The 27,084-nt window shown below is 55.9% G+C and overlaps 14 protein-coding genes across 14 annotated transcripts; 6 read left to right on the top strand and 8 right to left on the bottom strand.

The window, feature by feature from the left end:
* Positions 1-57: 57 nt before the first annotated feature.
* On the bottom strand, positions 58-1,809 carry Malapachy_3909 (hypothetical protein; the record flags this gene model as incomplete). Its single annotated transcript, XM_018138368.1, has 1 exon — positions 58-1,809. The coding sequence occupies one exon, from the start codon at positions 1,807-1,809 to the stop codon at positions 58-60; it is 1,752 nt and encodes a 583-aa protein (XP_017992075.1).
* Positions 1,810-1,959: 150 nt separating this feature from the next.
* Positions 1,960-2,529, bottom strand: Malapachy_3919 (hypothetical protein; the record flags this gene model as incomplete). The annotated part of the gene is made up of 1 exon (XM_018138378.1): positions 1,960-2,529. The coding sequence occupies one exon, from the start codon at positions 2,527-2,529 to the stop codon at positions 1,960-1,962; it is 570 nt and encodes a 189-aa protein (XP_017992062.1).
* Positions 2,530-2,587: 58 nt separating this feature from the next.
* Malapachy_3918 (homeodomain transcription factor be) lies at positions 2,588-3,490 on the bottom strand (the record flags this gene model as incomplete). Its single annotated transcript, XM_018138377.1, has 1 exon — positions 2,588-3,490. One exon carries the CDS (start codon positions 3,488-3,490, stop codon positions 2,588-2,590), a length of 903 nt encoding a protein of 300 aa, XP_017992061.1.
* Positions 3,491-4,167: 677 nt separating this feature from the next.
* Malapachy_3924 (high-affinity methionine permease) lies at positions 4,168-7,380 on the top strand (the record flags this gene model as incomplete). The annotated part of the gene is made up of 3 exons (XM_018138383.1): positions 4,168-4,398; positions 4,434-5,172; positions 5,675-7,380. 3 exons carry the CDS (start codon positions 4,168-4,170, stop codon positions 7,378-7,380), a joined length of 2,676 nt encoding a protein of 891 aa, XP_017991925.1.
* A 188-nt stretch (positions 7,381-7,568) lies between these two features.
* Malapachy_3903 (hypothetical protein) lies at positions 7,569-8,585 on the top strand (the record flags this gene model as incomplete). The annotated part of the gene is made up of 1 exon (XM_018138362.1): positions 7,569-8,585. One exon carries the CDS (start codon positions 7,569-7,571, stop codon positions 8,583-8,585), a length of 1,017 nt encoding a protein of 338 aa, XP_017992103.1.
* Positions 8,586-8,589: 4 nt separating this feature from the next.
* Positions 8,590-13,068, bottom strand: Malapachy_3893 (p-loop containing nucleoside triphosphate hydrolase protein; the record flags this gene model as incomplete). Its single annotated transcript, XM_018138352.1, has 1 exon — positions 8,590-13,068. The coding sequence occupies one exon, from the start codon at positions 13,066-13,068 to the stop codon at positions 8,590-8,592; it is 4,479 nt and encodes a 1,492-aa protein (XP_017991832.1).
* Positions 13,069-13,266: 198 nt separating this feature from the next.
* On the top strand, positions 13,267-15,424 carry Malapachy_3925 (hypothetical protein; the record flags this gene model as incomplete). Its single annotated transcript, XM_018138384.1, has 2 exons — positions 13,267-13,355; positions 13,387-15,424. The coding sequence occupies 2 exons, from the start codon at positions 13,267-13,269 to the stop codon at positions 15,422-15,424; spliced, it is 2,127 nt and encodes a 708-aa protein (XP_017991924.1).
* A 72-nt stretch (positions 15,425-15,496) lies between these two features.
* Positions 15,497-17,305, top strand: Malapachy_3926 (hypothetical protein; the record flags this gene model as incomplete). Its single annotated transcript, XM_018138385.1, has 1 exon — positions 15,497-17,305. The coding sequence occupies one exon, from the start codon at positions 15,497-15,499 to the stop codon at positions 17,303-17,305; it is 1,809 nt and encodes a 602-aa protein (XP_017991923.1).
* A 99-nt stretch (positions 17,306-17,404) lies between these two features.
* Positions 17,405-18,020, bottom strand: Malapachy_3907 (hit-like protein; the record flags this gene model as incomplete). The annotated part of the gene is made up of 2 exons (XM_018138366.1): positions 17,405-17,658; positions 17,729-18,020. The coding sequence occupies 2 exons, from the start codon at positions 18,018-18,020 to the stop codon at positions 17,405-17,407; spliced, it is 546 nt and encodes a 181-aa protein (XP_017992018.1).
* Positions 18,021-18,240: 220 nt separating this feature from the next.
* On the top strand, positions 18,241-19,290 carry Malapachy_3932 (hypothetical protein; the record flags this gene model as incomplete). Its single annotated transcript, XM_018138391.1, has 1 exon — positions 18,241-19,290. One exon carries the CDS (start codon positions 18,241-18,243, stop codon positions 19,288-19,290), a length of 1,050 nt encoding a protein of 349 aa, XP_017991674.1.
* Positions 19,291-19,356: 66 nt separating this feature from the next.
* Positions 19,357-20,682, bottom strand: Malapachy_3914 (hypothetical protein; the record flags this gene model as incomplete). The annotated part of the gene is made up of 2 exons (XM_018138373.1): positions 19,357-19,449; positions 19,480-20,682. 2 exons carry the CDS (start codon positions 20,680-20,682, stop codon positions 19,357-19,359), a joined length of 1,296 nt encoding a protein of 431 aa, XP_017991757.1.
* A 263-nt stretch (positions 20,683-20,945) lies between these two features.
* Positions 20,946-22,550, top strand: Malapachy_3928 (hypothetical protein; the record flags this gene model as incomplete). The annotated part of the gene is made up of 1 exon (XM_018138387.1): positions 20,946-22,550. The coding sequence occupies one exon, from the start codon at positions 20,946-20,948 to the stop codon at positions 22,548-22,550; it is 1,605 nt and encodes a 534-aa protein (XP_017991617.1).
* Positions 22,551-22,578: 28 nt separating this feature from the next.
* On the bottom strand, positions 22,579-25,518 carry Malapachy_3908 (hypothetical protein; the record flags this gene model as incomplete). The annotated part of the gene is made up of 1 exon (XM_018138367.1): positions 22,579-25,518. One exon carries the CDS (start codon positions 25,516-25,518, stop codon positions 22,579-22,581), a length of 2,940 nt encoding a protein of 979 aa, XP_017991879.1.
* Positions 25,519-25,682: 164 nt separating this feature from the next.
* Positions 25,683-27,017, bottom strand: Malapachy_3913 (hypothetical protein; the record flags this gene model as incomplete). The annotated part of the gene is made up of 1 exon (XM_018138372.1): positions 25,683-27,017. The coding sequence occupies one exon, from the start codon at positions 27,015-27,017 to the stop codon at positions 25,683-25,685; it is 1,335 nt and encodes a 444-aa protein (XP_017992005.1).
* Positions 27,018-27,084: the final 67 nt, after the last annotated feature.

Genomic DNA, 27,084 nt, shown 5'->3' with positions numbered 1-27,084 from the left:
GCGGCGGGGCCACCACGTCGACATGTGGAGGGACAACACGTGGAAGATAGACAATGGCTATAGACGATGTTCTTCTGTCTGGCGGCCCAATGCTTTGTAGGCTGGCTGTACGACGGCCCGCAGGACCGAGAGCGGGTCGTGCGGCCATGCTGACCAAGTCCAAGATACGATAGGGACGTGGTAGGGCATTGTGGGTCGTCGTGTAGCATCGCGGCTGAGGACCAATTCTTCCTGTTCGGTCGTGTGGAAGAGCGTCGATGAGCGTTGGACGACATGCTCTGTGCGCCAGAGCCTAGCTTGAGCCATGACATTGTCAGAAAGACGTAGTTCCAGCACCTGTGGGGGCAACATATCTGCCTGCGAGGACTCCGTAGTGCTGTCCAAGTATGTACGAAGAGCCGTCTCACGTAAACGCTCCATGGAGGCAGGTGCTTCCCACACAGCAGTGACTCTCGCATCCACCGAGACAGTTGGACAAGCAACGTATGTGTCCAGTGTTGATTGCCACATAGCAGAATGGAACGTCTTACCATGCTCATGCACAGCATATGTGAGAACCAAATCGTGAGTGCCTGAAGGGCTGGGCAAGCGATAGTAGAAACGTTCCCATGTCGCTTCGTCCATTTCCAGTTCAGTCCAGCCGGGTATCGTAGGTACGCGACGCATGCAGCTAGGCGGGCATGCTTCCACAAAGACGCCAGTATGGGTATGCGGCGTAGTGAGTGGCTGCGTCGTTCGGGGCATGGACTGCCAGAGCAGGTGGCCAAACGAGAGGCGCAGCTTCGTTACGCCTGTATCGCAGCATAGCAGAGGATCAAGCGACGATGCCTGTGTCTGCACAATGTCTTTCATGGTCGATATATCACATGGTGTAGCGTGTGCCACGTCGTAGAGAGCAGACGGATCATCGTTGCTGGGCTCATGCATCCAACGTGAATACGTTCCTTGCGTGATCGCATAGTGGGTAGCAGCATCAGCAACACTACCCGGCACAAAGGGCAGATTGGTCACAGCTGTGGCACGATTCACTCCATAACACCATACATCGCGCCATGACAAGGGTGCAGTGTGTGCCTGCTGCGTCACCAGCATGTGGACGTCATCGGCTGTGCGTGGGTCGACGTACGTAAGACGCAGCGTGTTCTCCTCTGACGCCACATGGCATTTTGTCTGACGTGAAAGCCATGGCAGCATGAATGGCGGTACCGTGCCTTGCATCTTTGCCGTGTGAATGGATGCTTCAAAGGTATGTAGCCATGCCTTGACGTGTTCAATGGCTGCCGTACTGCCAGTGATCGACACGCCCATGGCCGTCCCATTCTTGCTAATAGTGACAGAGGCGCCTGCATCTCGGGCCACCTGGAAGAGGGGTGCTCCCTGCTGTGCGAGTAAGAATACATGACTTAATGGGAAAGGCACAAATTCGCAAGCCTGTTTCGCTTTGATGGTAGGGTCTGTCAAAGCAAATCGATGCTGCAAGACGGCTTTTACGAGCTGTGCTTTGGGTGTCGAAGAGCGAACACCTTTTATATCTGCCTCCTTCGCAAGGCGATACAGTTGGGGGCGTGTAAAGGCATCGTTGACACGGTCATAGGCCTTGGACCATTGCGAAGCTTCGGTGTGTTTGGAAGATCGCACAGGAGGATTGGGTCGCAAAGCATCCAATGCATCTAAGGTGGGCGCTTCTGGGGCCGGTGCTGCCTCCAAAGCAGTGGCCCAGGCTGTTGGCTCACTGCCTGTGCTCAGAGCACGAGCTAAGCATCGGACATGGCTCTTTGGCGGACGCCGTACCACTCGCAAAAAATGCATGGTGGAAATTCTGAAGATCGGTCGACCGCGGCAGTTCATCGCGCCAAATCGGGCCCAATTACTTGGTAGAAAGAGACGCTCGGCTCCTACGAAAATAACAACACTAGGGTATCCATACAAGCAGCAAAACTACTCTCTCTCTGCTCGTATTTACTTCGTCTTCTTCTTCTTCTTATCTTTCTTCTTCTTTTTTGTAGGTGGTTCGGACGCAGTAGTGTTCGTCTCTTTATCATGTTTCTGGAAGCTTGATGAAGATGGCTTATGTGGTTCTGTCGTTTCATCAAAGCGCGTATGTGTGCCCTCCGGCACCACCGCCTTAATCATACGGCCCGCAGCTTCCATATCAATCCTCTGGGTAGGTGCATCCTTGTTCTCTGTCGCCTCTTTGAGCTTGGCAAAATACGCCTGGACACGTTCCAGCTTCTCATGGACAGGGTGTGTCGTTGGATCCACACCCTTTGCTTTCAGATACATCCATACAGCATCCAAATACACGTAGGAAGCGCTGACCAGCGTCTTTGCCGCTGTAAGTCGGTGCTGTAATAGCGCTTGAGGGTCTCGCGCACGTGCAATTGCGTCTTTGGATTCCAGGTCCGATAGGCAAGCGTTCATCGGCTTGTCGAACGTTTGGTCGAGTTCATTCTTTACTGCTTGGATCTGAGTATCCAGCGTCGATACTAGCTCGGTGGGGTCGCCAACAGTATGGGCGTACGACGGCATAATCGTTGGCAGCAACGAAAAGCACCGTCGCAAAAATCTCTGCTTGTCTACCTCCACACTATTTCCTCGGTGTCCCACGTCGCTCCTCTGATGCGCTGCTGTGCGTATCGCGAATTACTTCGTCCATCCAATCGCCAATGCGCTCCTTAATTCCGTAGCGGACACGCTCTACCATCTGCTCCCACTCCGTCCGCATAGCTACTGCTGTGTCCTCGCTAATATGAGGCAGCACGGCTGGGAGTCCTTTCTTTGCAGGCAGAATGTTTGCTTCTTTCGCTGAACGCGCTGTAGTTTTCGGCGTGGCTGCTTTGGTGGGGCCCGCAGACCATGCACGCGTCTCATGTGTCCCCCCTTGCTCTTCCTGAAGTGCCCATGCGATATCGGCCATGGTGTCTTTGTTACCATTGGCATACTTTCGCAGGAACGACGTCCATCCGCAGCGTCGCCGCGTGTTGATAAACCACAAAACGACTTGGTTGTACCGAAGACGCGTAGTACGATCTCTGATACGTGCGTTGCTACCAGCTAGGATCGCTTGCTTGTCTTCGCGGGTGGGAAATGGGTGTCCCAAATTTCGAAGGAACCAATCACGCATGAACGAAGCGTTAAGCGTTGTATCGCGGCGCTCTCTGTATACTGGTGACGATCCAGTATGTATATGACGTCGTAATATGCTGGTCAGCTCTAGGTTCGTATCCGACTGGATACGCTGCACCTGGTGCCGCTGCTCGTGCAGGACATACCGCAACTGGTCAAGCCGCTCGCGTACTCGAATGCCAAGTTGCAGAGTCGACAGAGACAATTCGCCCTGCGCTTGTTGCTGTGACAGCGTCTCACCTACCAACGTGGTGAGCTCTCGAATGTACTCATACTGCACGTCATCAACATCTGTGGCAAGCGCATTAAGGACAGAAAATTCAAAGTCCAATAACTTCTGGCACACTTCCTCCTGTGATAGCATGAGGACTCGATGGGGGCAGGAATCAACGTATGACAGATTCTGTGACCTAGGTGAGACTAAGTGTCTCTTCGATCAGCGTCCAACACAAAGGGCCAAGATGCCAACGACCGATCTTTATCGGCGATAGACCATCGCAGCCTATCATTTTCGTATGTCTGCGATGCGGTGCTTGTGTGGCTGGCAGATTGGCTGTGTTTGTTTTCCTCAATGGGCGTCGTACTCCCATCGAAAGCGCCACGCATATTGAAACACAAAGACGCCTCCACATCTACACCCGCCGCACAGGCCGCTTGGAGCGCAGCCCCTATATAAGAGCGACGTCATGCATATTGTGTCCCCACTTTTGTATGCGTCCTGGTCTTGATTTGCTTGATGAGTGCCTTGCTAAACTACAAGGACTCAAGACGGACTGTCCATCTCTTGTGACAAGCCCCATTCCTGATGTGCCTATTATGTGTTTGGATCTGAGACGAATCCGATCAACGTCGTTCGTTACTGCGCTGCGTCAGCGTCCTCTTGCCAACAATGTACATGATGCTCTTTTAGTTATGTACGAGAGAGTATTGGAACGGCTGAAGAACATGTATTCTGCACACTTTGTTGACGTACAGCAGCGATGGGGATCCACTCGTCACCGTGTGCTACCACAGATTCAAAGACTCTTTGAGCAGCGCTGTATGGCCGCTGCGCGGGACTTGCAACAAGCCATTTTGGATCTGGTGGATGAGCGTCTTAAGTCGTACGAAACAGATGCCAATGCCTCATCCAGCGACGGTCACCGAGGTCATAGTGCGCATGCACTGGCCATTTTAGAAAATGCCTTTGAACATGCGCCCAATATCACGCAGGCAGAGAAATACAAACTGGCAGAAGCCACAGGATTACAGCCACGACAAGTTACTATATGGGTATGTATATAGGCCACATGCTTACTCCTGCGCAGTTCCAAAACCGGCGAAATCGGCGCTCCAATTCTCGTCGTACTACCATAACAGAACCGGGTGTCATCTCCGGATCACGCGATATACCGCCTGCCCCCAAGCTGGAGCCACCGCCAAGTCCTCGGCATACCTCGTCCGAGTCACAAACATCTTCGCCGAACGTCTCGGGTCAGAGCCATGAATCCAACCATGTCAAGATCGAGGACCCTCTCTCTCTAGACTCTGATTGGAATCTTCCAGGCGCTGGAGATCCATTCGCGTTTGAAGTTGCGAACCAGCAGACACTTGGAGTGACACCTCCCTCACCTGTCATGACGCACGTCTCTTCTTCTCAGATGGGCCAATCGACATCGGAGGTTGATCCACGGGATACGGCACAAGGACCCACGCTGACGTTGGATCAGTTGCTCGACATGGACAATGCCCAACAGTGCCTTGTATTCAGCCCACTTGACTCACTACCTCGCCTAGACTTTGATGATTTGGAACTGAATGTCCCTGCTCTTGAGCAATGGCTTGGCTTGCCTTGTACGTCAGGCGTGACGTCTCTGCATGTGCCTCCGCTGAGTGCCGGTGCTTTGCACGTGGCTGCGCTGGCGCTTTCCTCCCCATTCCAGTTATCCAATGAGCTGCATCGTCGTGGTATTGAGGAGGGATGGTCTATGCCAGTACAGGTGTCATCTCTTCGCCCGTACCCCCATTCGATGCAATCGTTGCATGACGAGGGCATCTGTATAGAAGGTACACTTACGCAATCGTCTCCACTGCCCCAGAGCGGTACGCAACCTGCCGTGCTTCCTTCTACATCATGTCCCTGGCCCTCCCCCATGCCTACTTGCCCTACATCTTTACCGAATCGATGGCACCACGATCTTGTAGCACCTGCTATGTTGGCGTGGGACCCGACACGCACAGTCCCTTCCACGTTTGTCTAAGTTTCGTAGTTGCGTCTAAGTTTTCTCTTTTTCACACAAGGGGCAATGCCTTAAACAGCACAGGGCCAATAGGCACTCGTTTTGCGATTCACCCTATTTTTAAGTGTCTTATTGGTCCTCCACCTCGTCTAGAAATGACGTGCTCGTCATTGCGCCAGAAGGCTGAGTGCGGACCCAACTGTCAAAAAACATGCCCAAGAAAAGTTAGGAAGATTCTCGTGTTGGCCTTGGCATTCTTCTAGATCCCGGTACCATGGAGCTTGTCGAGCCCCCCATCAGGTACGAGGAGGGCCATCCCTATCCTTTAGGGGACACAAAATCTCCCCTGGATGGCTACGCTACGCCAGTGGAGGCCCGTGATGACGACGTATCTGTACTTGCGAACAGCGATTCTGAAAAGCGGGATGAAGAAGCAGATGCTGAACTTGCTTACAATGAACTACCTCAAGGTCGTAACCTAGGCACACTTTCTGCGGTGTTTTTGATGGTGAATCGTATCCTTGGTACTGGTGTCTTCTCCACCACGTCGACCATTTTGAACCAGAGCGGCAGTGTGGGTATGAGTCTGATGTACTGGGTAATCGGTGGTTTGATTGCTGGCTGTGGCTTTGCCGTGTATGCTGAATTTGCCATGAAAATGCACCGCAATGGCGGTGAGTTGAACTACCTGCAATACGTCTTCCGCAAACCCAACTTTCTCACCGCTTCGATGTTTGCAGCACAAGCGCTATTGCTGGGCCAAGCGGCCGGCAATGCGAACGCCGCTGGCCAGTATTTCATTCGTGCTGGTGGTAGTGAGCCGACGCAGTGGAACTCAAAAGGTATTGGTGTTGCTGTGATCATGGCCGCGCTGATTATGCACAGCACGATGCTCCGTGTTGGTCTGATTTTCCAGAATGTAATTGGTATTTTCAAGGTGGTCATCCTTCTTCTTATTGTATTTGCCGGCTTTGCTGCCCTCGCGGGCCAAACTGAGGGTCCCACGCCTGACAATTTTACAAATGCGTTTGCTGGCACACGCAGCGACATTTACGGCGTAGCTTCATGCATTTACAATGCCATCTGGAGCTACGTTGGGTACTCCAACCTGTTTTATGCGCTAGGTGAGGTCAAGAATCCTGCACGCACGATGAAAGTGGCTGGCTGCTGTGCGCTGCTCATCCTTACTATTCTATATGTGCTCTCGCAAGTGGCGTACTTTGCTGCTGTGCCGCTGGACGAAATCCGCGGTAGTGAGCAGATTATCGCAGCATACTTCTTCAAGCACATGTTTGGCGAGCGTTCCACCAAGGCGCTGTCTGTGTTTGTGGCCCTCTCCGCTGTGGCCAATGTGTTCGCTGTGCTTTTTTCACAGGGTCGTCTGAACCAAGCGCTTGGCCGTGATGGTCTTATTCCCTTCTCCAAGATCTTTGCGTCCAACCGCCCGTTCAACGCACCCATGGCTGGTCTTACATGGCATGCCATTGTCACACTCATTCTCATGCTGGCGCCTCCGCAGGGCGACGCGTATACATTTGTCTTGAACCTAGCATCCTATCCCTTGAACATTGTCAACACTGCTGTGGGTCTCGGTCTTTGCATTACCTATATGCCTGACTCATGGCGCATTAAGCCTTCGTGGCTCCGCAACTGGGCTCCACCCTTCCGTGCCACGTTCCCCATTGCTATCTTTTTCACGCTCGTTTCTCTCTTCCTTGTGGTGGTTCCTTGGATTCCACCGCCTAGCAAGCAGGAAGCCCAGTACAAAACCATCTGGTACGCACTAGCTCCAGCTGTGGCCTGCGGTTTCTTTGTCGTTGGTGCACTATACTGGCTCTGCTGGTACGTCATCTTCCCATGGGTGTTTAGGTACAAGATTGTCGTTAAACGGTCCACGTTGCAGGACGGCACGCCTATGACTCGCTTTGAGCATGACCCCCCCTTTTCGTTTTGTACATTATTTACATCTCGCCGTGCCTCGACGCCCACTGAGGCGGCGACAGAACCTATGCCGGCGAACGTGAACGTCGTTTAATTCATACCAGTGTGTAGGCACAGTACTTTTACAGCGACTCTTTATGCCTGCTTGCCTACCTGCCTGCCTGCCTACGTCGCTGCGCACTTTTCGCACGCGGTCCGACCGCCATTTAGTTAGTCAGATATGGTTGGGATGTGGAGTGCATGTCAGGTTACCGAAGGGCCGTGCCACATCCCACGATCATCATGGCACTACCTACACGTGCCTTGGGCGGCACAGCATCGAGTATCCACGTCGGATGCATTGGACTAGGCCTTATGCGCCTGACATGGAATGGAGAAACTGCTTCTGTGCCGGACAAGCAGGCGTTTGAGATGATGTTGGCGGCTGTAGAGCAGGGCGTCACTTACTGGAACAGTGCTACCTTTTATGGTACATCAGACCCGCTCGCCAACCTGAAGCTCCTGGGCCGTTTCTTTGCTGCCTACCCTGACCTTGCCGACAAAGTAACGATTGGCGTGAAGGGCGGCTTCCATGGCATCGGCGATTTGAGTCGTCCTGACTGCTCGGAGGCCAATCTACGTGCCGAATTGGCTGAGGCCCAAAAGGCCCTGGGACCGCAAAAGCGCATCGATATCTACGGTCCTGCTCGTCGTGATATGAACACAGCCCTTGAGACAACGATGCAGACGCTGCACAAGCTGCAGAAAGAGGGCCTCTTTTCGCATATCGGCCTCAGTGAGGTCAGTGCCGATACCATTCGTCGATCGCATGCTGTCGCCCCGATCGCTACCGTGGAGGTGGAGTATAGCCCTTTCACGCTGGACATTGAGCAGAATGGCGTGTTGCAAGCATGCAAGGAGCTGGGCTTGACTGTGGTTGCGTACTCGCCTCTTGGCTGGGGTCTGCTGACGGGTGCCAAGGCGTTGGATCTTCGGGCGTCACGTGGTATGCTGGAGCGCTTTGATGGTACAAACTTTGACAAAAACAAGGCACTAGCTGCGAAGTTGGAGGCGTTTGGCGCGCAATGTGGGTACGACGCCATTGCGCTGACCCTGGCATGGGAGCTCATGCAGTATGAGAAAGTCATTCCGATCCCTGGCACGACCAAGACGACGAATATGCTGAACAACGTACGTGGTGCGTATGTAACGCTATCGGAGGAAGAGAAAGCTACGTTGCAGAAGCTGGTCCACGACATTGGAGCGAACGTAGCGGGCGGTCGTTACAATGCGTTTATGCGCTCATCCCTGTGTCGCTAGGACTCTAGGTAGCCTCGGGGATCGTCTTGGTATCCGCGCCGATCAGCGCCAGGACCAGGGAGAAGATATGCTCTTGTGCTGGCGTCCATGGCGTGCCAGGTTTGCGGAACGAGGCATGCATCAGCTGCCGCAGCTGATCACGTAGCAGGCGCAAAGCCACGAGTGACGATGCATCGTACGTAGCCATTCGTATACGGTTATGATCAATATACACACTTCGGCTTGTATGCTTGAACTCGGCCTCTCCGCCGACGAGCAGGACCATTCGGTCGTCCACGGCTGCCGTATCCCATGCATAGAGCCGGTGGGAGTACACAATCGAATGGTACAGCACAAAGTGGGTGGACGGTGTACCGAGTGGTTTGCGTGCATTCACAGAGGACGGATGAATGACCGCTGGCTGATTGTTCGTCAGTGTGCGCATCTGCTGCGTCTTTTCGTCGACGATCAGCAGCTTGGGGTACATGGCGGCGACCAGGGCTAGCGTGATGACAGCTCCGCTCTGGCTGTACGTATCGAGGTGCGCTGGGATCTCCATCAAGCGAGGACGGCCATGCCGTGTGCGTCGGCGTACCAAGTCATGACGCACGCTCGCATCCACACGCACGAACCCTGTGTCGACCAGGTATGCCAAGTACTGCTGCCGCAGCTCTTCCATTTGGTAGAGCGCATCTGCACTAAGACCATGCGATGCACAGAACGCACGTCCTTGCTGCCGTCCAACGGCAGCGCGCCATGCGCGATACATGCTCACAAAGGCCAAAAAGTCGCTGGGCTCGCCGTGCTGGAACGCCGCGCGACCACGCCCTGTCTCTTGGCCCAATGTCTTGAGGAATGGCGACTTGGCGTTGAGCAAGGCCGCAATGGTCAAAGCAGCATCGGTGCATCGGAACAGGGCCGCAATCAATAAGAACTTGGCCAGGTGGACGTCCAGAGGCATATGGCACAGATGGCGACCTAGCGGTGTGATCGCCTCTGTGGGTGTAAGTGCTTCTACTTCGACCAGTGAGGCGACGGCCCGCTGGATGTTGGCCGGCTGTGGTGGATCGAGCGCCTGCGAGAGCGCATCTTCCACTGAGCGTCCGATCTGCAACGGCATGACTTTGAGCTGCAGAGCCAGCTCTTGCAGCGATAGACGCAGCATTTCCGGCAACGGATGAGGGTCCAAGTACTCGTCATAGCGCTTGCGAGTGAACAAGTGGAAACACAGGCCATGCTGCACACGGCCTGCGCGACCACGGCGCTGCTTGGCATTGCTTTGGGCGACAAAGCACTCTACCAGGCGGCTAATCTTGCGCTTCTCATCGTACCGCATCTCGCGATGACGACCTGAGTCAATGACACACGTAATATCCGGGATCGTAATACCCGTCTCTGCAATGTTGGTCGCCAGCACAATCTTGCGCTGCCCGGGCGGCGGCGGCAGGAACGCAGCACTCTGGTCCTCTGACGCGACACTCGAGTGGAGCACATGCGTGACACATCCCTGCTGGAACTCGGCATGTTCGCCCAGATGACGCAAACACTCGCGAATTTCCCCCATACCCGGCAAGAACACCAGAATAGCGCGGCTCATTGATGCATACGCTTGGTCAGTGCAAATGCGCAATAGCAGCAGCGTAATCAGCTCGTAGTTGATCTTGTGCTCGTTCAGATGCGCTAGCGTATCCACCGTCTTGGACGAATACGTTACAGCATCGATAGCGGAGCCTGGGGCCGGGTCAGCCTCGGCCACCTCGTCTTCGTCCTCCTCACCCGCGTCTTCCGCGTCGGCACTGCGTACGTCGACCTTGTTGGTACGCTCATCTGTGCGTGCATAGGGAGAATCGGGCTCCAGCGTGTAGTCACACAGCTCGAGGGCGTCTTCCAAAAAGTAGCTGTCCACCGGGAATGTGCGGCCCGGCACACTCAGCGTAGGGCACCCACCAAAGTACTCGCTAATGCGATGTGCATCCAGCGTCGCCGACATCAGTACGACCTTGAGATCGGGGCGTTGTCGCATGAGCGATTTCAAGACAATCAGCAAAAAGTCTGACTCAATCGAACGTTCATGCACTTCGTCGATAATAATATGGGTCACCTCGTCCAAGACTGACGACTCAAGCATACGCAGCACAATGCCTGTGGTTGCATACACAAGGCGCGCTTGCGGGCCGATCTGGCTTTCCAAGCGAATGGCATAGCCGACCAAGCTATCGCCTGTGCCCACACTTTTGGGCGCCTCGCCCAGTTCCTGCGAGACACGCTCCGCCAACGACATGGCAGAAATACGCCGTGGCTCCGTGACGTAGATCTTGCATCGCTCGCCACGCGATAAGCAGTCTTCCAGTAGGTACGCAGGCAACTGCGTGGATTTACCGCACCCTGTCTCACCACTGAGCACGACCACCTGCGACTGTGCCACACTGTCTAGAATCTGCTGCCGTGCCTGGAAGATCGGCAAGTCTTGACGGCCACGCAGCATGGCCACATACGCGTCCCTTGCTTGCCGATCAGCCCACATCTCAGCTAGGGCAGGGTCTGGCTGTGCTTGGGAGAGCGTGGTCATAGAATTTGTTGCTTTCTCACGCGACGGCTTCGCTCGCTCTTTCGCTGCCTTGTCCAGAGCGGCAGGCGTAGCACTTGCCTCGCGCAGTGACAGCACATGCCGTACATGCAGCACTTCGTCTCGCAAGAACGCGTCTTTCTGTGTCGCTCGTGCGGCTTCGAGCTCGTCCCAACATGCGCGGAATCCTGTGCCGAGCTGCCGTACGATATGCTTCTCACGGCCGACACAGTTCAAGGCTAAGGTCGCCACGAGATCGTCAGCTAACACACGCGAGGTACAGCCTTGCGTTGTCAGCGCAAACGAATCGACGTAGGCTGGCCGATTGCCTTTCGCACTCCATGCAATATCAACACGACTGCGGTGCACTTGGCCACCTGAAGAGACCGGCGTGTACTTAATTCGTGCATGCGGATCGTTCTGCTGCACCGCATCGCTGAGCAGCGCGCGTGGCGTACGCTGGGCGCCCTGGGTCGCGATGTCACGAATTTGCACGTGCGAGCCTGCTGTCACAGACTCCTCCGCGGCGGCGGTCTCTAGCAAATCCAAAGCGCCCTCGTCCTCCAGCGCATCGATTGGTTCGTCGTTGTCTTCGTCCGGCTGCTCCAACTTCTCAATCTCACGACGGCGCTGGGCACGTGCTGCCTCTTCGGCCTTCTGCGCTTGGGCCTGGGCGGCCTCCTCATCTTGGCGCTGCTTCATACGCTCCTTAAATCGCTGCTGAGCGAGAGGTCGGCGAAAATCAGGCTGCATCTCGCTCTGCTGCATTACATCGTTGGCACGCTGAAGTAGTTGCGTGAGCTGCTTCTCCAGTGCATCGTGATCCAATGCTTGTTTCAGCGCTTCCGATGGCGTACCGCCCAGCGTCCGCCGTCGCTGCGTCCGATCTTGCTCAATCTGAAGCGACATAATACGCGCTGTCGACCAGGCTTCATTGGGGTACTCCACGATATCAAGGCAAGGCGAGTCTTCGTCCAGCAAGGCATGCAGCTCTGTAATGAGAGCCCGCGCCTTGGTAGTCAAAGCTGTGACCTGTGCCTCACTCACACGATCCGTGTCAATGGTGTCGTCCACTTTGGCCTTGGACGTCTCTTCCTTGTCCCCTTGGGACGTATGGGCCGCAAAACCTTCACGCTCTACCCGTGTAAAGTCGTACCAAGACGATGGCGGTGGCACACTTGTGTCCATGGCCGCAGCACGCGAGATGACATGGTCTTGAGGCGTATCAACATGGAACGATAGCTTCCGGTATTCTTCTGCATCCAGCTGCGTTAGGAGCCAAGCCACACATTCTTCCACATCGAGATTCGGGGCATATTGCAGCGCCACAGTCGCATGATGGCGCGAAAACCCAAGAGTTCGTAGCATTTCCCATACAATCAACGCATGTTCCAGCTCTTTCGCTTCCGATTCTGCTGCCGTGGATCTGCCCAACATCCCGGCTAAGACCGGATCGTTTACGTCCTGGCACGGGGGCAAGTCGATATCTCCGCGCAAGCCATCATTCTCATGCCGCGCGAATCGAAGCGCTGTATCACGCACATCGATAGGAAACGACACAGCTTGAATGGATTTCGCAAAGCGCTGCTGCAGATCCACCGTCTTACTGCGTCGTTGTACTTCTTTCTCCACTCTCGGGTAGATCATCTCTACCAAGTTTTGCAGCGCTTGTATTTCTTCCGCTTCTGGATCGTATGTATCCCCTGTGGATTTGTCTTGGGAAGCATCGGCTGGCGACGGATCTTGCATCGCTGCATCGATCTCAGCCGCATGCGATGCTACTTCCGCCACTGTGGATGACGACGTAGCTGCTGCTGAGGGTGCTGAGTCATCTGCCTTGGTATCTGTGGTCTTTCCTGTATCCCGCTTGGGAACGGATGTTGTCGCAAAGCCACGTTGGACATTTGACTTTAACTGCAGCTTTTTCTTCTTGGCCATAGCTCTGTCGTGGCACTGGCCGTGCAGACAAGATCGCCCGCTGTCCTGGTCTGTCACGTCTTCCTCCACCTCTGCAACCCCGATCCTTCTATCGGGCATGGCACGCGCGGCGCTGTTGGCGCTGCGGACGAATGAATGAATAATCAGGTCTCCGACGAGAGGCTCCAGCGAGAGACGAACCAAGCGACTCCCACGACGATGGTGGAAAAGTCGCCCGATCTGCGTGATGATACGCCTATGTCGGAAGCCGCTGGCTCTTCGACTGGTCCGTCTGTGGGCCCACGCAAGTACGTATATCTTCTTTTCTTACCTATGCAGCGCGTCGCAAGTGCGAAATCAGCCAGTGAAGCGTTATGATGGTGAGCCACTTACACGTACCGACGTACAACATGCTATGTTGTGCTACCTGTTTTCGGACACGCGCCGCGTATTCACCAACCCGCGACCAGGCACACGCGGTGCACCCATGTCGTCGTTTGTACAAAATATCGAGAAAGGCGATGATACGCCGTCCAACGAGGCGGACCGCAATGCGCTAAAGAACGCCCCGCCAGCTGTGCAAGCGTCTGTGGCTGCCGCTATGGCTGGTCCCTTTCCGACGTATGTGTGGCCTTACGGCCAATCGGCTGGCTCGGCACGGCGTGCTGACGAGTCGCCGGCGGAGCTGGAAGCCTGGAAAGAACGTCGTGAAGCGTACATGTCGTGGCGTGATACCAATTACCCTAGCTCGATCACGCCCACGGCCGAGCTGGAGGACGATGCGAAAAACTCCCCATGGGAACATCCTGGTGCTGAGAAGCTCACATTTAAAGAGCTGTATATCGAAGCTCTGATGAACAGCAGCAAATGTACGAAAAGCATGCGTGAAAAATGCTTCCTGGACGAAGAGTATGCGGAAGACTTTTCGAAAGTCTGTCTTCTTGTGAACGTGGGCCGCATTAATACGACGTTGGCCTTTTATCCGGAAATGAAGACGATTCTGCGAAGTTACCATCCTGTGCCCTCTCTGCAAAAGTCAGAGAACACACGACGTAACATGCAAGATGCCCCACGTATGAAGTCGCTACTGAAAGCTGTGCTTCTTCCCTACGAGCGACCTGGTCCTCCTGGCGGCTCTGGTACCGCTTCGGCGTCTGCCCGACACGACCACGGAGAAGATACAGAAGAGGTACCCACGGATCTAGCTGAGGTGGCACGTCGGCTGCGTCGCAGCAACCGGCCTCCCACCTCCGTGGTGACTCTTATCTTCCTTCTTACGCAGCAAGCGCCCGACGTCATGGGCCTTCACTTCCCACCGACCCATGATATGCACTCCCTCTTCTTTCCCCAGACACAGTATCCCATCTCCGCAAAGGATCGTGCGAATACCTTTTTATGGCTGTTGTACCACTATTTGGAAGGTCCGGCCGGTCTCTCGCCTGGCGCTCCTGGGACTGAAAATCCATTTGACGATGATGTGTCGCGGGCGGCACGCATGGCAGCGCATGACGCATGGGTCCAGCAAGGCTCGACGCCGCTGGATAACAATCATCCATTGTGGCGTGGATTGCCCAACCCTGAGTATGCGCAGTGGCGAGAAAAATATGAGCACTTGGCCGAAGCTCAGAACGAGCAGTCCACACGTCGTGCAAGCCGAAAACGCCAGGCGGATACGGAAGATTTGCCTGTCATTCCACCCTGCCCTGAATCGCATACCCATCGCCTGTTGATTCCCTCTCTTCCGAAGATGAACTTGGACGCATACCTGCGTGAAGATCAAGATCCGCCGGAAGAGGTGGCATGGGGTAAGCAAATGCAGGGGGAGCGAAGTGCTTTCCTGGTCCGCTTTCAGGAGGAAGAGCAGGCCAAAGTACTCGCGCAAAGTGGTATTCTCGATGATCCAGAGCATGGACGTGCTGATGAGGCAAAGCCCAAGAAGCGGATTTCTATGACGACACAAAGTTGCTATCCGCTTGCGAATATCCTTGCGAACGCGGCGGCAGCTGGCTCCCATGCCGGTGCGCTCACACGCTCGCCCATTGGCTTTGTCAAGCGCGCACGACTATCGTCGCGGCAATCGCATTCGCGTGAGCGTGGTACACCATCTGACATGGTAGATGGTGAGAATGATTCGCAGGGCGATAGTACGCCTTCTTTGTGGGATTTGGATCTCTCTGCGTCCGATACGCACACCCCCTCGTTGGTCGACGAGGCGTGGGAGCATGTCAAGTCCAACGACCCCTACGACTCGGATTCAGAGATGCCATCTGATACGGAGGCGCCACTGGCACGTACACTTCTTGTTCTCCGACGTATCCGAGAGACGCGTGGTGACGTTGATGGCGTGTCGTCCAGTGTCTCAGCCACGTCAGCGTAGTCTCCATAGCACCAGGCGTTTTTTCATTTTGGTCGCATGTGGAGGCCGTTCGTCTCGCTCGTCCTGCCTTCCATGTTTCGTGCGGACCGTGCGCGTCTGCCACCGGCGTTTGAGGCGTACCGTTTGGTGGACTCGTCAGAGGTCCAGGTACATACCTACCCGCTCTCAGAGCATGCCAATACGTACCATTCCAATGCGGCCACCACGTTGGGGTACAAAGAGCTGAAAGCGCGCGCGAGGCAAGAGCCCTTGGCTACATCCTCTGGCACGGTCCTCGCGTATGTCAGCGAGCATAACACGGTGGTGTTTATGCGTGCAGATGATCTGTATGAGCCTATGCTTCAATGTCCACTTCCCCCTGATATGTGTACCGATGGCTCCGAGCACATGCCGAGTGTGTATGGCCTAGACGATGCAACGTGGATCGTCAGTGGTAGCGATACGTTTGTGTGGGTGCTTTCTCTTGCGATGGACGAGTCTAGCGTGTCATATACATCCAAACTCGTGTCTGTGCCAGCGTTGGTGACACCTGGCACGCCTTTGCCATGGTACGTCGTACATGCCTTGCGCCAGGACGAGAGTATACATATGGTCTTACAGCGTGCGCGTCGTACATCCTCCGATGCGAGCACGACGACTCGCATGCGCACAGATTTTGATCTTATTCTTCTACATGCGACGTTCGAGTCGGCCTCGGCCGTCTCGCTACGATGGCATGTGTGCTGCGACGAGCCATGTACCTGGCTCGATAGCGATGGCCCCACGTACCTCATCGGTTCCGAGGCACCTTTGCGTACGCCTTCTGCCCCTGCCACTGCAGAGACAATCCATGACATGCCCCCTTTTGAAGCAGCGCCGTATGCATGGTCGCAGACCCCAGATACAGTGATGCTTGTATGGACCTTGCCCCTGTCCATCCCCAAGCAAGCTGTACGCGCACACTTTTCGCGGAAAGGACTCAGCTTGTCGCTGGCCACAGAGGCTATGTCCGCGTCCATCACGGAGGAGAATGCAAGTGCGCCTGCACTGTCGCCTGCGGAAACGGCTATTCGTGCAGGGACGTACCAATCGCGTGCCTTGTGGGCCGACATTGATGTGGATGGCAGTATTTGGATGTACGAAACGACGCCATCGCATGTCCTACTTACACTGCACCTGGCCAAGGCACATGAAGGCACACGGTGGGTACAGGTGTTTTCGGACGAAGATGGTGTTCTCGAGACCTTGGACCCTTCGGATCTTATGGCCATGATGGAGGGGACCCAGAAATACGCGCAAGACGCCATGCCGCGATCAAGCTTGCTTCATGAGGCGATGGACGAGGACGATATGGCCGTGGGCACGACTTGGCACATTTCCATGGTCTATGGCGATGGGCGTATCGAGACAGCCAAAGAGACCGTGACATTTCTCGCCAAGGCCGCACCTGGACTACGTGATCAGGCCGTATTACTGCAGCACGACGTTGATGCACACGTGTTTGTACCACCAAAGCCAGTGCAGCTCAGTGCATGGCAGCATACGGCCTCGCTACCTGGAATGGCCTACGTCCTAGCCTCGAAGCGGGAGGCCCATCCTGTGTACATGGTGCGCATGCACGATACAACCTATGTGTTGGCCGTGGAGCCACGGCATATGCCACCCGCGCTAAGTACAGGCAGTGTCATGTACATGTACACACTAGGCGCTCCCACATCTACCCATCCTACGCACGGCCAGTGCCGTGTTCTTCCTTTGGGCGATGCTTCGACGGGGCCGGTGCTGGGCGTGAGTGTAACACGGTGGGGGCAAGTCGTCTGTCTTTGTTCATCAGCTCTACTGGTAGTGTCGCAGGTGTGGCCGAGCGTATCTCCCTCCACCGCTGCAGCAGAGCGTCTTTGAGCGTAGAGATTGTTGGATAGGTCGTTGTCATGTCCAGTGATACCAAAGGACCATGCAATACGTCCTCGTAGTGTGAGGGCGCATAGGGTAGCTAATGCGTTAGTTCGTGATGCCACCTACTTCTCGTACGCCTTGGCGGGCCATTGCCAGCGCATCTTCCAACGTAACAAAGTGGTCCAATGTGGGGTGGAAAGATAGGTAATGTTTGCGATATTTCAATCGGTCTGAGACAAAGTCATCGGAAATGACGTGCAGGTGCAAATGACGCATGGATGGCACAGCATGGAAGCCACAGTGGATGCCCCATTCGGACCCGGATGGCGGCTTGTCGGGCTCATACACGCCGTGACCGTCTGGTGTGATGGTGACATAACGCATGGATGCGCGAATACGCGTTTTAAGCTGGCGTTAGTACATATGGACGTACACGTTCGCTTGCGCGTGCCAACCGTTCGAGGATCGGCTCAGCATGCCCACTGGCAAGCAGGGTGCTGAGGGTATTTAGGTCGTTTGTAGTGACATCTATCTTCCCTCCTGGCCCTTTTCCTTCGATGGAGCAGGGCAGACGAGGCACAATCAAGAAATGGTACTGCGCTTTCGGGTAGCCATCGTAAATGGTATAAGTATATTCGTCTGCATCCACTAGCACATTGGATGATAACGTGGACGGCGTACGACGCTTCGCCACATTTCGCAACTCCAAATCCCAGCGCATGGCACGAGATAAGGTCCAAGGCCGAGTCTCGTGTGCTAAGAGCAGGCGGCCTGCCCAAGCCATTCACAAGGAACCCACCACCTTGCTAGTCCCTGGATGCGAGTCTGGCATGCCACGTGGTTTGTGGAGGGCATGCATAGCCTGCCGGGCGTACGAGCGTGTTTATCGTTCCCACAGGCGTCCCAACCGATCCGGCGATTGGTGCGGTGGCTACGTTGGAATGGTGCCGTCGCCTTCGTCCCCTGGATCGACCACGATGCCTCCCACCGACGATCAGAGTGTGCCTATGCGCCGCTCACGACGTCTCGCTGAAAAGCACGGATGGGCCTCCTCTGAGGTAGTTATGCCATCCACACCTCGTCTGGTTTCGTCCCAGTCGACCTTTGAGGGTCCTACTCCGACATGGTCGACCGGCCATGCTCCTAGACCCGCCACGCCGTCATCCCCCATACGGACGGCTGACATGTACGAGCCACGTACACTTCCACCCCTTTCCCATCACACTTTCACGACGTGCCCACAATCGCCTGGTCTTACTGGGCTGGGCGTGCAGCTGTCACGTCGGCATACCCGGCACCAATCAGAGGCACAAACTCGCCAGGATGATACAGTACTGCTTCCATCTGTGCGGAGCAGTCCGCGTCTCGGTGCGGAGGATTGGCCAACGAACGAGTCGCTTGTGCCTGCGACGCCCAAGGTAGGTGTTGTAGCCGAGGGCGTTTTCCCTTCGATGGTGCTTCCTGACTCCATCACGACACTCGTCCCACCGGAAGATCCCGAGGCGGATGTGCCTGTGCGTCGTGTCTCCCCTCGTATGGCACGCTCAGCGACAATGCGCCGCTCCAACGCCAAGCCGCTGGATGCTATGCCACAAAGCTCACACGTTCAAGGCCTCGGCGTCTCTGTATTTCGCGATGATAAGCAGCCATCTATTTCCCACAATTCTGACACAGTACGGGCGCCCATCAAAAAGGGTACAGACTCTCACGCTGCGACGCCCAGCTCAACACCGCGGCTGGCCTTCCAGGAGAAGGCCGTCAACGAGGTGGCTGCGACGCCGTTCGCTTCCTCCAAGACCTTGCCCCCGACATTCACTCCCTCCTCTGTGGCTTCATACTGTGATGAAAACGGTCATATTGTCCCTACGACCCCAGCCTACGTGGCAGACGCTGTGAAACGGTCTAGTACACCCAAATCGGACTTGTCCCCACTTCCCCTAAGCCAAGCGTCCACGGACGCGCCTTCACGTCGTTCCTACTATCTTCGCTAGGTGGTTTGTGTTATGGCATCGGATCGCATTTCTGTCATGTTCATAGATCCTCATGTACTTTCTAGACTACGTATTCAAAGGGCCCATAGGGCACAGCTGGAAGAACCGCTCTCGCGGAATCCACACCAGGGCAGCGCGTTTGTGTGGCAGGTCAATGAGCTGCACGTCAGTCATGTCGTTTCCACATACCTTTTCCACATGGCCACCGCAAAGGCACTCGTATTCGACCATCTTGGTATTGCTTGCACGAGGCTCGCTTACTACACGCATAGTACGTGCGTCCAGAAGAAAGAGGAGGTGGATCACACTGCCCATCCAGGAACGCACGCGGTGAGGTCCACGGTACTTTTCTTCTCCGACCAACGCATGGAAACCACAGTCATAGGCACCTGCATCGAAGAAGTTGCGTAGCGGTGATTCCTGGACATGGTAGATTTCCACATAGCCAAAGGGCTCACCATCCCATTCGCCAATCAAGGCCACAGAATCACTGCTAGCCTCTTGGTTTTCCAGGTACTTTTTATGGTCTTCCCAAGGCATATCCTGACGCCAGCCTGTGTTGACGCGTTCCGTAGCATGCCATTTGTGAAGAAGATCTACATCCTCCTTGCATGAGGCGCGTGCCAGGCGGAAGGTCAGTGTCTGCTGAAGCGCAGGGATGTACCGGCGGTACAGAGGCACATCTGGCGTCTCTTTGGTACGCCAGGCGCCCAGCTTCAAAGGGCGTAGTGGATGCTGGGTAGAGGCCAACAAACCATTTGGACCAGCGCCATGCTTGTATGTCATAGGAAGCATGGGGTACGCATTTACAGCGCCTATGCGGTCCAACATGGGCACCCAGGATCCAGCGACGAAGGGCCCTGCACCTTGCCAGAAAGCGGCACGAGGCACAAGCAGATCGCCCTGCTCGGCCCACGAGCCTGTCTGCAAGCTGTCCGGGTGAGGAATAGCAAGGCCACAAGACAGTACTGTTTCCACGTCCAATGCCGATGAGCGGCGCCAAACAAAGTATTCTTGGTCAGGCCATAGCGTTACTAGCACGTAGATCCACGTCCACGTTTGCGCAGCGCTGAGCGTGTGGGGCGCAGACATGTCTACTAAGGCCATCCGCTTGGACCTTGTCGAAAGTGAGTGATCGTTGGGCTCTTGGGATGGATGTGTGTACGCTGCACAGGGCGCTACGACACGCATCGTAGCGGCCGGATCGATCAGGGCCTCGGCACCGCCTTCCTTTTCCAATGTGAGTTGGATGGTATGTATGGTACGTTCGTCCTGGGCACCTTCATGGGATACATGGATAGCAAGGTGGGTATTAGCACCTACCAACAGCGTCGAAGCGCCCGGTGGTACGTCCACAGGCGGCGCAGGCGAACGAGGCAGCAACGCCGACATGGTACTGACGAAACCGGTATGGAGGCTATGATGTGCATCCTCCTTTCTATGGCACGTGTCAGGCCAGTTATCTGATTAATGGCTGACGGCTGCACTTCTCTGATTTGCTCTTGCGCAGCCGTGTGGAACGGAAACAGATGGACCTCGCTTGATTATGTAGACACACAGAACTATAGCTGATCCCATCAAGCGTGTGAGAACCTTGGCAAGAAGATTTTAGAAACTGGAAGCCGGCGTTGAAACAAGGCATTCTTCTTCTTCTCATGTACGATCATATTGGACTAGGCTTTGGCCCCGCGAACCTGGCGCTATGTATTTCGCTCCACGAAAATGAAGAGGCTCGGGCTCGAGGCTTTACGATGTGTTTCTTGGAGCAGCAATCGACATTTGCTTGGCATCCCTCGCTGCTTTTGCCAGGCGCACAGCTGCAGGTATCGCCGCTCAAGGATCTCGTAACGATGCGGGACCCCACATCCTCCTCGTCCTTTCTCAACTTTCTGCATTCCGAAGGCCGCCTGATGCAGTACATCAACCGTGAGGAGAAAGTGCCAAGCCGTCGCGAATGGAGTGCTTATCTTGCCTGGGCCGCTCATCGTATGCAGCAGTACGTCCAGTATGGCCGTCGGGTGGTGGATGTGGTGCCTGTAGAACACGGCCACACGTTGGATCACTACCGCGTGATCTGCGAGCATGTTGAGACGGGCGAGAAGGAGGAGTTCCTTGCTAGGAATCTAAGTATGGCGGCTGGTGGCTCGCCGCAGCTCCCGCATACGTTCCAGTCCCTGTATACTTGGCCGCGTGAGCTACAGAGTCGTGTGGTGCACTCGGCCTCGTTCTTGCCGCACATGGCGAAGCTGGCCCCTGTTCTCCAGGCCGCCTCCCAGCCCCTTCGCTTTGCCGTGATTGGCGGCGGCCAGTCGTCGGCAGAAATGCTACTTTATCTTCGCGATCGGTTCCCTACGGCGTCGATTGATATGATATTGCGTGCCTCGGCGCTCGTGCCCTCTGACGACTCGCCGTTTGTGAACAGTGCAGCGTTCGATCCTGCCAGTGTCACTACGTTCTGGGAGAGCTCTGCGCGGCAGCGTCATGCTCAGCTAGCTGAATTTAAGCGGACAAACTACTCGGTCATTCGCAGCGACCTCCTGCAGTCGCTGTACGAAGTGGTGTACGACCAAGATATTGACTACAGCGAGCCAGGCGAGACACCCAAGGGACTAGTGCGAATCCTAGCGAGCACCGAGCTGGTCACTGTAGAGCAGCAGCCCAACGACCAAATTCGTATTGATACATGTACGAATATGGGCGATTTGCTGGAGCGCTCTGAGACGTACGACGCGGTCTTTCTTGGTACCGGTTTCCGTCGTGATCCATCGCTTTTGCCGTTTGTTCATACACTCTCTTCGTACTTCCCCCTGCTTTCTGTGGAGGGTGCCGAAGCGTTACGCGAACGTGAGCTTGCGTTGGACGAGCAGGTGGCCAAGGCGCAGGACCCGGAGGCTATGCGTGCGAAGCTGCGTGGCATTACGCGCGATTACCGCCTCGTGGCGCACGACCATGTGTCCTGGGCGAAGCCGCCTTCGGCTCTGCCCGAGTCTGTCATCCAGCGAATTCCCTGCAGCCGGATCGGCATTGAAGGCCAGCGTGAGCCAAGCCTCTCACGCAATGGCAGTGAGAGCAGTACGCGTGCGTCCACACCGCCTGGCACCTCGGCCAGTGCCTCGTCGTCGCACTCGCGACCGGCTGGCGCCATCTACATGTTCGGCAGCAACGAGCACACGCATGGCCTGTCCGACAGTCTCATGTCCATGGTCGCTCATCGTGCGGGTATTGTGACAGCGTCTCTTCTGGCAGCGTACAGTACATAACCTTCGTATGATATATAGATGGGTACTGCTACTTGCGTCGAAGGGTAGGCTGCATCGTCTGGAAGAGACGACGGACATCGTTCGTGGTCACGTCCATGTGCAAGTGGTTGTCCGGGTAGCACGTCTTGAGGATACGGGCAAAGCGGTCAAGTTCGCGGACGTACGCGTCTTCGGCCGCGCGCCAGACCTGTGAGAGGACATCGGCAATTTCATCACGTTCTGCCGTGACGGCCGAAGCGGACACCTCATCGTCGTCAAAGTGCTTTTGCACGCGTTTCGACAGCGCCTCTACCGCCTTGCGTGTGTCCTTCACGGTCAAGTCACGAAGGAGTTTCTTGGCCGCGGACTTGCTAAAGGCGCTGTGCAGGGCCACTTCGTTGGCTGGCGTCGTAGGGAGCAGCGCGTCCACGCCGTGCCCAAAGTCCATCACCTTCCCGAGAGGTCGGCGCAAGACGCTTTGGACGTATCCATCGCGCGACGTCTTCAACAGGTGCTGGGCCTGCGACTGCAGCTGGGCCAGGGCCGGGTTCGGCGGCATGCCAGGCCGAATGCGCACACTGATGTAGTGCATGTTTTCGAGGAGGATCGTAAAGTGATTGAGCTGGCCTTTGTCGTCGTCCATGGCATGCGCATTGCGTGGGAGTGTTTGGATCGTCGCGATCATGGTACGGCTCAGTCGCTCGTAGCCGGCATCGACAGTAGCACGCACTTGCAAGTCATCCGCATCGCTCAATTGCTGCTCCATACGCTGCACAAACGCAGGGAAGGCAGCAAACACAGGAAGGATGCCAGTACGTTTCTTGGTCGAGACTTTGGTCTGCTCGAAGGCGGCCAGTTGGTCGTCCAGCAGCTGCACGACTTCGGCCATGTGCCGAGAGATCATGCGTGAGAGCACATGCACCAGCGCTTGGCCACCGCCCTGAGCCTGCATGGCAGCACGCTGCGCATGCTCCATTTCTGCTACAAGGCCGACAATCGCCCAACGGTTGCTGGCTTGCGCCTTGGTGAGGAAGGTGTCCAAGTCAGGGATCAGCGCGGAAAAGATGGTATCGAGCGCTTGACTCATGGCCTGCTGCGGACTTTGCTTGGGGATCGGCATCGTCACAGCCGCACGATGGCGGAAGTACGGCTCCAGGTCCATATAGTCGGCAAACGTGACGGTAGCATCGTTGATCTGTAGCAGGTCCACCAGGAACGAGCATTCCGCAGATACGCGTGGCAGGAGCGAAGATAGAATCCGCTGCAATGCCAGACTCGGTGCATGGTCCGCCGTTCGCGCATCCAGCGAGGGACGGGCGCCCGTCCGCGACGCCAGCTGCGTAGTGGTGCCTTGCAGCACACGCTGCAGCTCGACGCGGTAACAGTGCGCGGCCGAGGACAGGTACGCGTCTGTGAACTTTTCAAACAGGTCGGGCGTCGTTTCTTTGAGGTACAGCGCGAGACCACAATAGGGATCCAGTGCCTTTTCCAGCAGGTCGTGACGCGGCATCGTCGCTTCAGCGCCGCTGGACTGACGAGTCGCCTGTGCGTCGGAGAGCTGCGTCGCCACGGCCCGTTCCAGCACGGCGCCGAACGACTGGATACAGCGTGCATTGAAGTCGGCCGCCACAGCTTGCGACTGGGCCAAGTGTTGATCCATTGCAGCCTTGTCGGCAGGCGTAGTGCGTGCATGTCGATCTGGGCGGGCTTGCAGAATGCTTTTGTACAACGACACCGCCGCTGACTCCAGTTCCGAGGCATTCGCGTCGGCACCCAAATGTACACTCTGCAGTTTCTGCATGGCTTGGTGGTCAACGCGAATGGTCGACAAGAGCACTTCGACTTCCTGAAGCAGCCGCTGCTGATTCGACGTCTGCACTTGTAGTCCACGGTTCTGGCTCTCAATAAACGCAATATCTTCGGCGCGACCCAGCAGCTGCATCTTGTAGCCAGACACACTAGCATCCAAACGATCCAGCTGCAAGAGCGCTTCGTCCATATGCTTGAGCACTTGCATCACACGATCGTCCGGCTCGATCATAGCATGAATGCCCGACGATTCCAAGGCGGCCAGTTCTTCCAGCAGGCGTGCTTCAATGACGTCAGCCGTACCTACCTGATGCTGCCGTACTGCCGATGCGGTACGTCCACCGCTCTTCCACTCAAAGCCTTCCAACATCTCCTCGACGTGTGTTAGGGCACTGGACTCGTCATCACGTCCCAGGGTTGTCTTCGTCGGCGCCTGTGCAGCGCGTGGCCGCGTCAATTTGCGTTCCAATGGAGCGCGTGTGGACACCATCGCAGGCTGTGGCGGCAAACCGTGTGCAGGCGAGTGCGACGAGGCGCTCGCTGTGGCTACTGGCGGAGTGGAGATGGGAGAAGGTGCAGAGAGAGGTGCAGACGATGGCAGTGTGCGCGCATGGACAGGCGTGGGTGCTGCCACGGACGTTGCTGCTGTCGTGGCGGGCGTCGGCGTCGGCGTTGGTGCTGGCACAGGCATAGGCGCAGGCGCATGGGCCGGTGCAGGGGCAGGTGCTGCGTTGGTCGGTGAGGCATTCGGTGCGAATTCCTCCAGCACTTCCGGCGGAAGTTGCCAGCCATGCATGCCTGGGAATGAGCCCTGCAATTTCTGCACAATGATTGCCAAGTTCGTCAAGAATGGCAATGGGTCCTGCGCAGGATCGACTTCCCACCGGTAGGACCGCGTGAATGTGACAATGACAGAGTTCGAAGGCTCTAGCGCAAGCTCACGTACTTGACCAGCATCCCATTCTTTGCCTATACTGTACGTGTCGTTGGCATTCCGACGCGCTTTGTACACAAAGCCACGCCGAGTGCTGGGGCTCGCACTTAGTATGATGTACCTTGTCTTGTACGTGGTATCAGGGCCGGGAGTGACTCCTTCTGGGTACTCATGGACCTTGATATGCGCAATGTACTCGTTGTCAGCGACGCGACTTCGTAGCGCCGCTAGGAAAGCCTCGCTCATACGCTGTGGCTTGCTGCGTCACCGCGTGACGAACGCTATGGTAGTAGCACGGACGGGCGTGGAGGCGTCGCAGGCTCGGCCACGGCTTAGCTAAGATGTACTGGGGCGTGGAGAATGTGTCGTAGATGCATCACGGACCTATGAGACAGTGCATGTGGGGGACCTTAGCGGGGCAGGGAAATACTTTGGCCGTGGTGGACCAAGGCAAAGGTGGGATGCAGGGGCTTGGTATGCAGGGCGCGAGCATAGTCCACCTGGTGTGCTTGGCACGCTTTTTCCAAGGTGGTCATTGTATCGACCACTTCGCCCATCCCTTCCACAAAGGTGCCCCAATGAATCCCCATAGCAACTGGCACGCGCTTGGAAGAAGAGCGCTGCATGATAGTAAAGACCTTTACAGCATCTGATGCGCTCATATGGTTCGCACCTGTGAGGCCATCATTCATACGCGGCACCGGACTCAGGCCATCCGGGAGAATATCGAAACTCTTCAAGTACGCGTACGTCGCGCCGACCGACACAGGGAGCAGCGATAAATCCGGTGCGCCAAGCTTGTCAGTAATCTGCTCAAACGCCGGGCATGCTGGGTACGTATCATCGTCGGAACCGGCGGTCGTATGGAATTGGTAGCCTGTATCGCCGCCAAAGTAGATACGAAACACATCGTTGTCCGGCAGTGTATGTTCCAAGAACCAGCTCGCCCAGAGCGTACGACACGCATCACCAATGCTTCGACCTGAGCAGTGCTGCGCAGGCGTGCATACAAGTCGGATACCAGCGCCGACCTCTGTGCCTGTCGATGGGGCGTGGATGTGCGCCTCGTCCCACCAATCCATGTCGTAGACACGCTCCGCCGAAATCCCAAGATGCGGCTGGATAAACCAGTCCTTATTGCCAAGCGGTGCAAAGAAGTGAACAGTATCAGGAAAATGCTTCCAGAGCGACTCAATTGTATGAAAATCCAAGTGGTCAAAGTGGTTATGCGAAATCACCACCAAGTCTATGGGTGGAAGCTCTTTGACCTTGCATGGTGGCCGGAACGAACGAATAGGACCGATCCATTGAGACGGCGAGCAACGCGCTGAGAAAATCGGGTCAAAGAGCACAGTAAAGGGACGGTCGCCGGGCGTGAGCGGGGGGAGCTGTACCAGTGACCCCGCATGTCCGAGCCATGTAGCTTTGACGCGCTCCTCCGCAAACGAAAAATCGGGCTTCTGAACATGAAGCGGGACATTGACTCGCGAGAGGTAGCTCGGACGAGGTAGCTTTCCTTCCATGGGCGCGATAAACATATCCTTGAGGGAGCCCAAAATACTGGGAAACATGCGGTTGCCGTCACGTTCGCCCCACTCTAGACCCTGGACGAGCTCCGCTATTGTCGGCTTATGCCAGCTGTCCCACGGATTTTGAAAGGTCCGCGCCTTGCTGTCCTCCGATATTACATGGTGGGCAGGCACCTCTTCATGCTCGGCCCGCTTCACTGTGATTAGCCTATCCATATCGACACAAGGGGCCGAGATAAGAAAGTGGAGGTCTAAAGGAAGAGTCAAGCGAGCAGACCCTGAT

The sequence above is a fragment of the Malassezia pachydermatis genome (genome assembly GCF_001278385.1).
Source record: "Malassezia pachydermatis strain CBS 1879 chromosome Unknown scaffold4, whole genome shotgun sequence".
NCBI lineage: Eukaryota > Fungi > Basidiomycota > Malasseziomycetes > Malasseziales > Malasseziaceae > Malassezia > Malassezia pachydermatis.
Note: the sequence above shows the minus strand (reverse complement) of the source record. Positions and strands in the feature narration are given on the sequence as shown.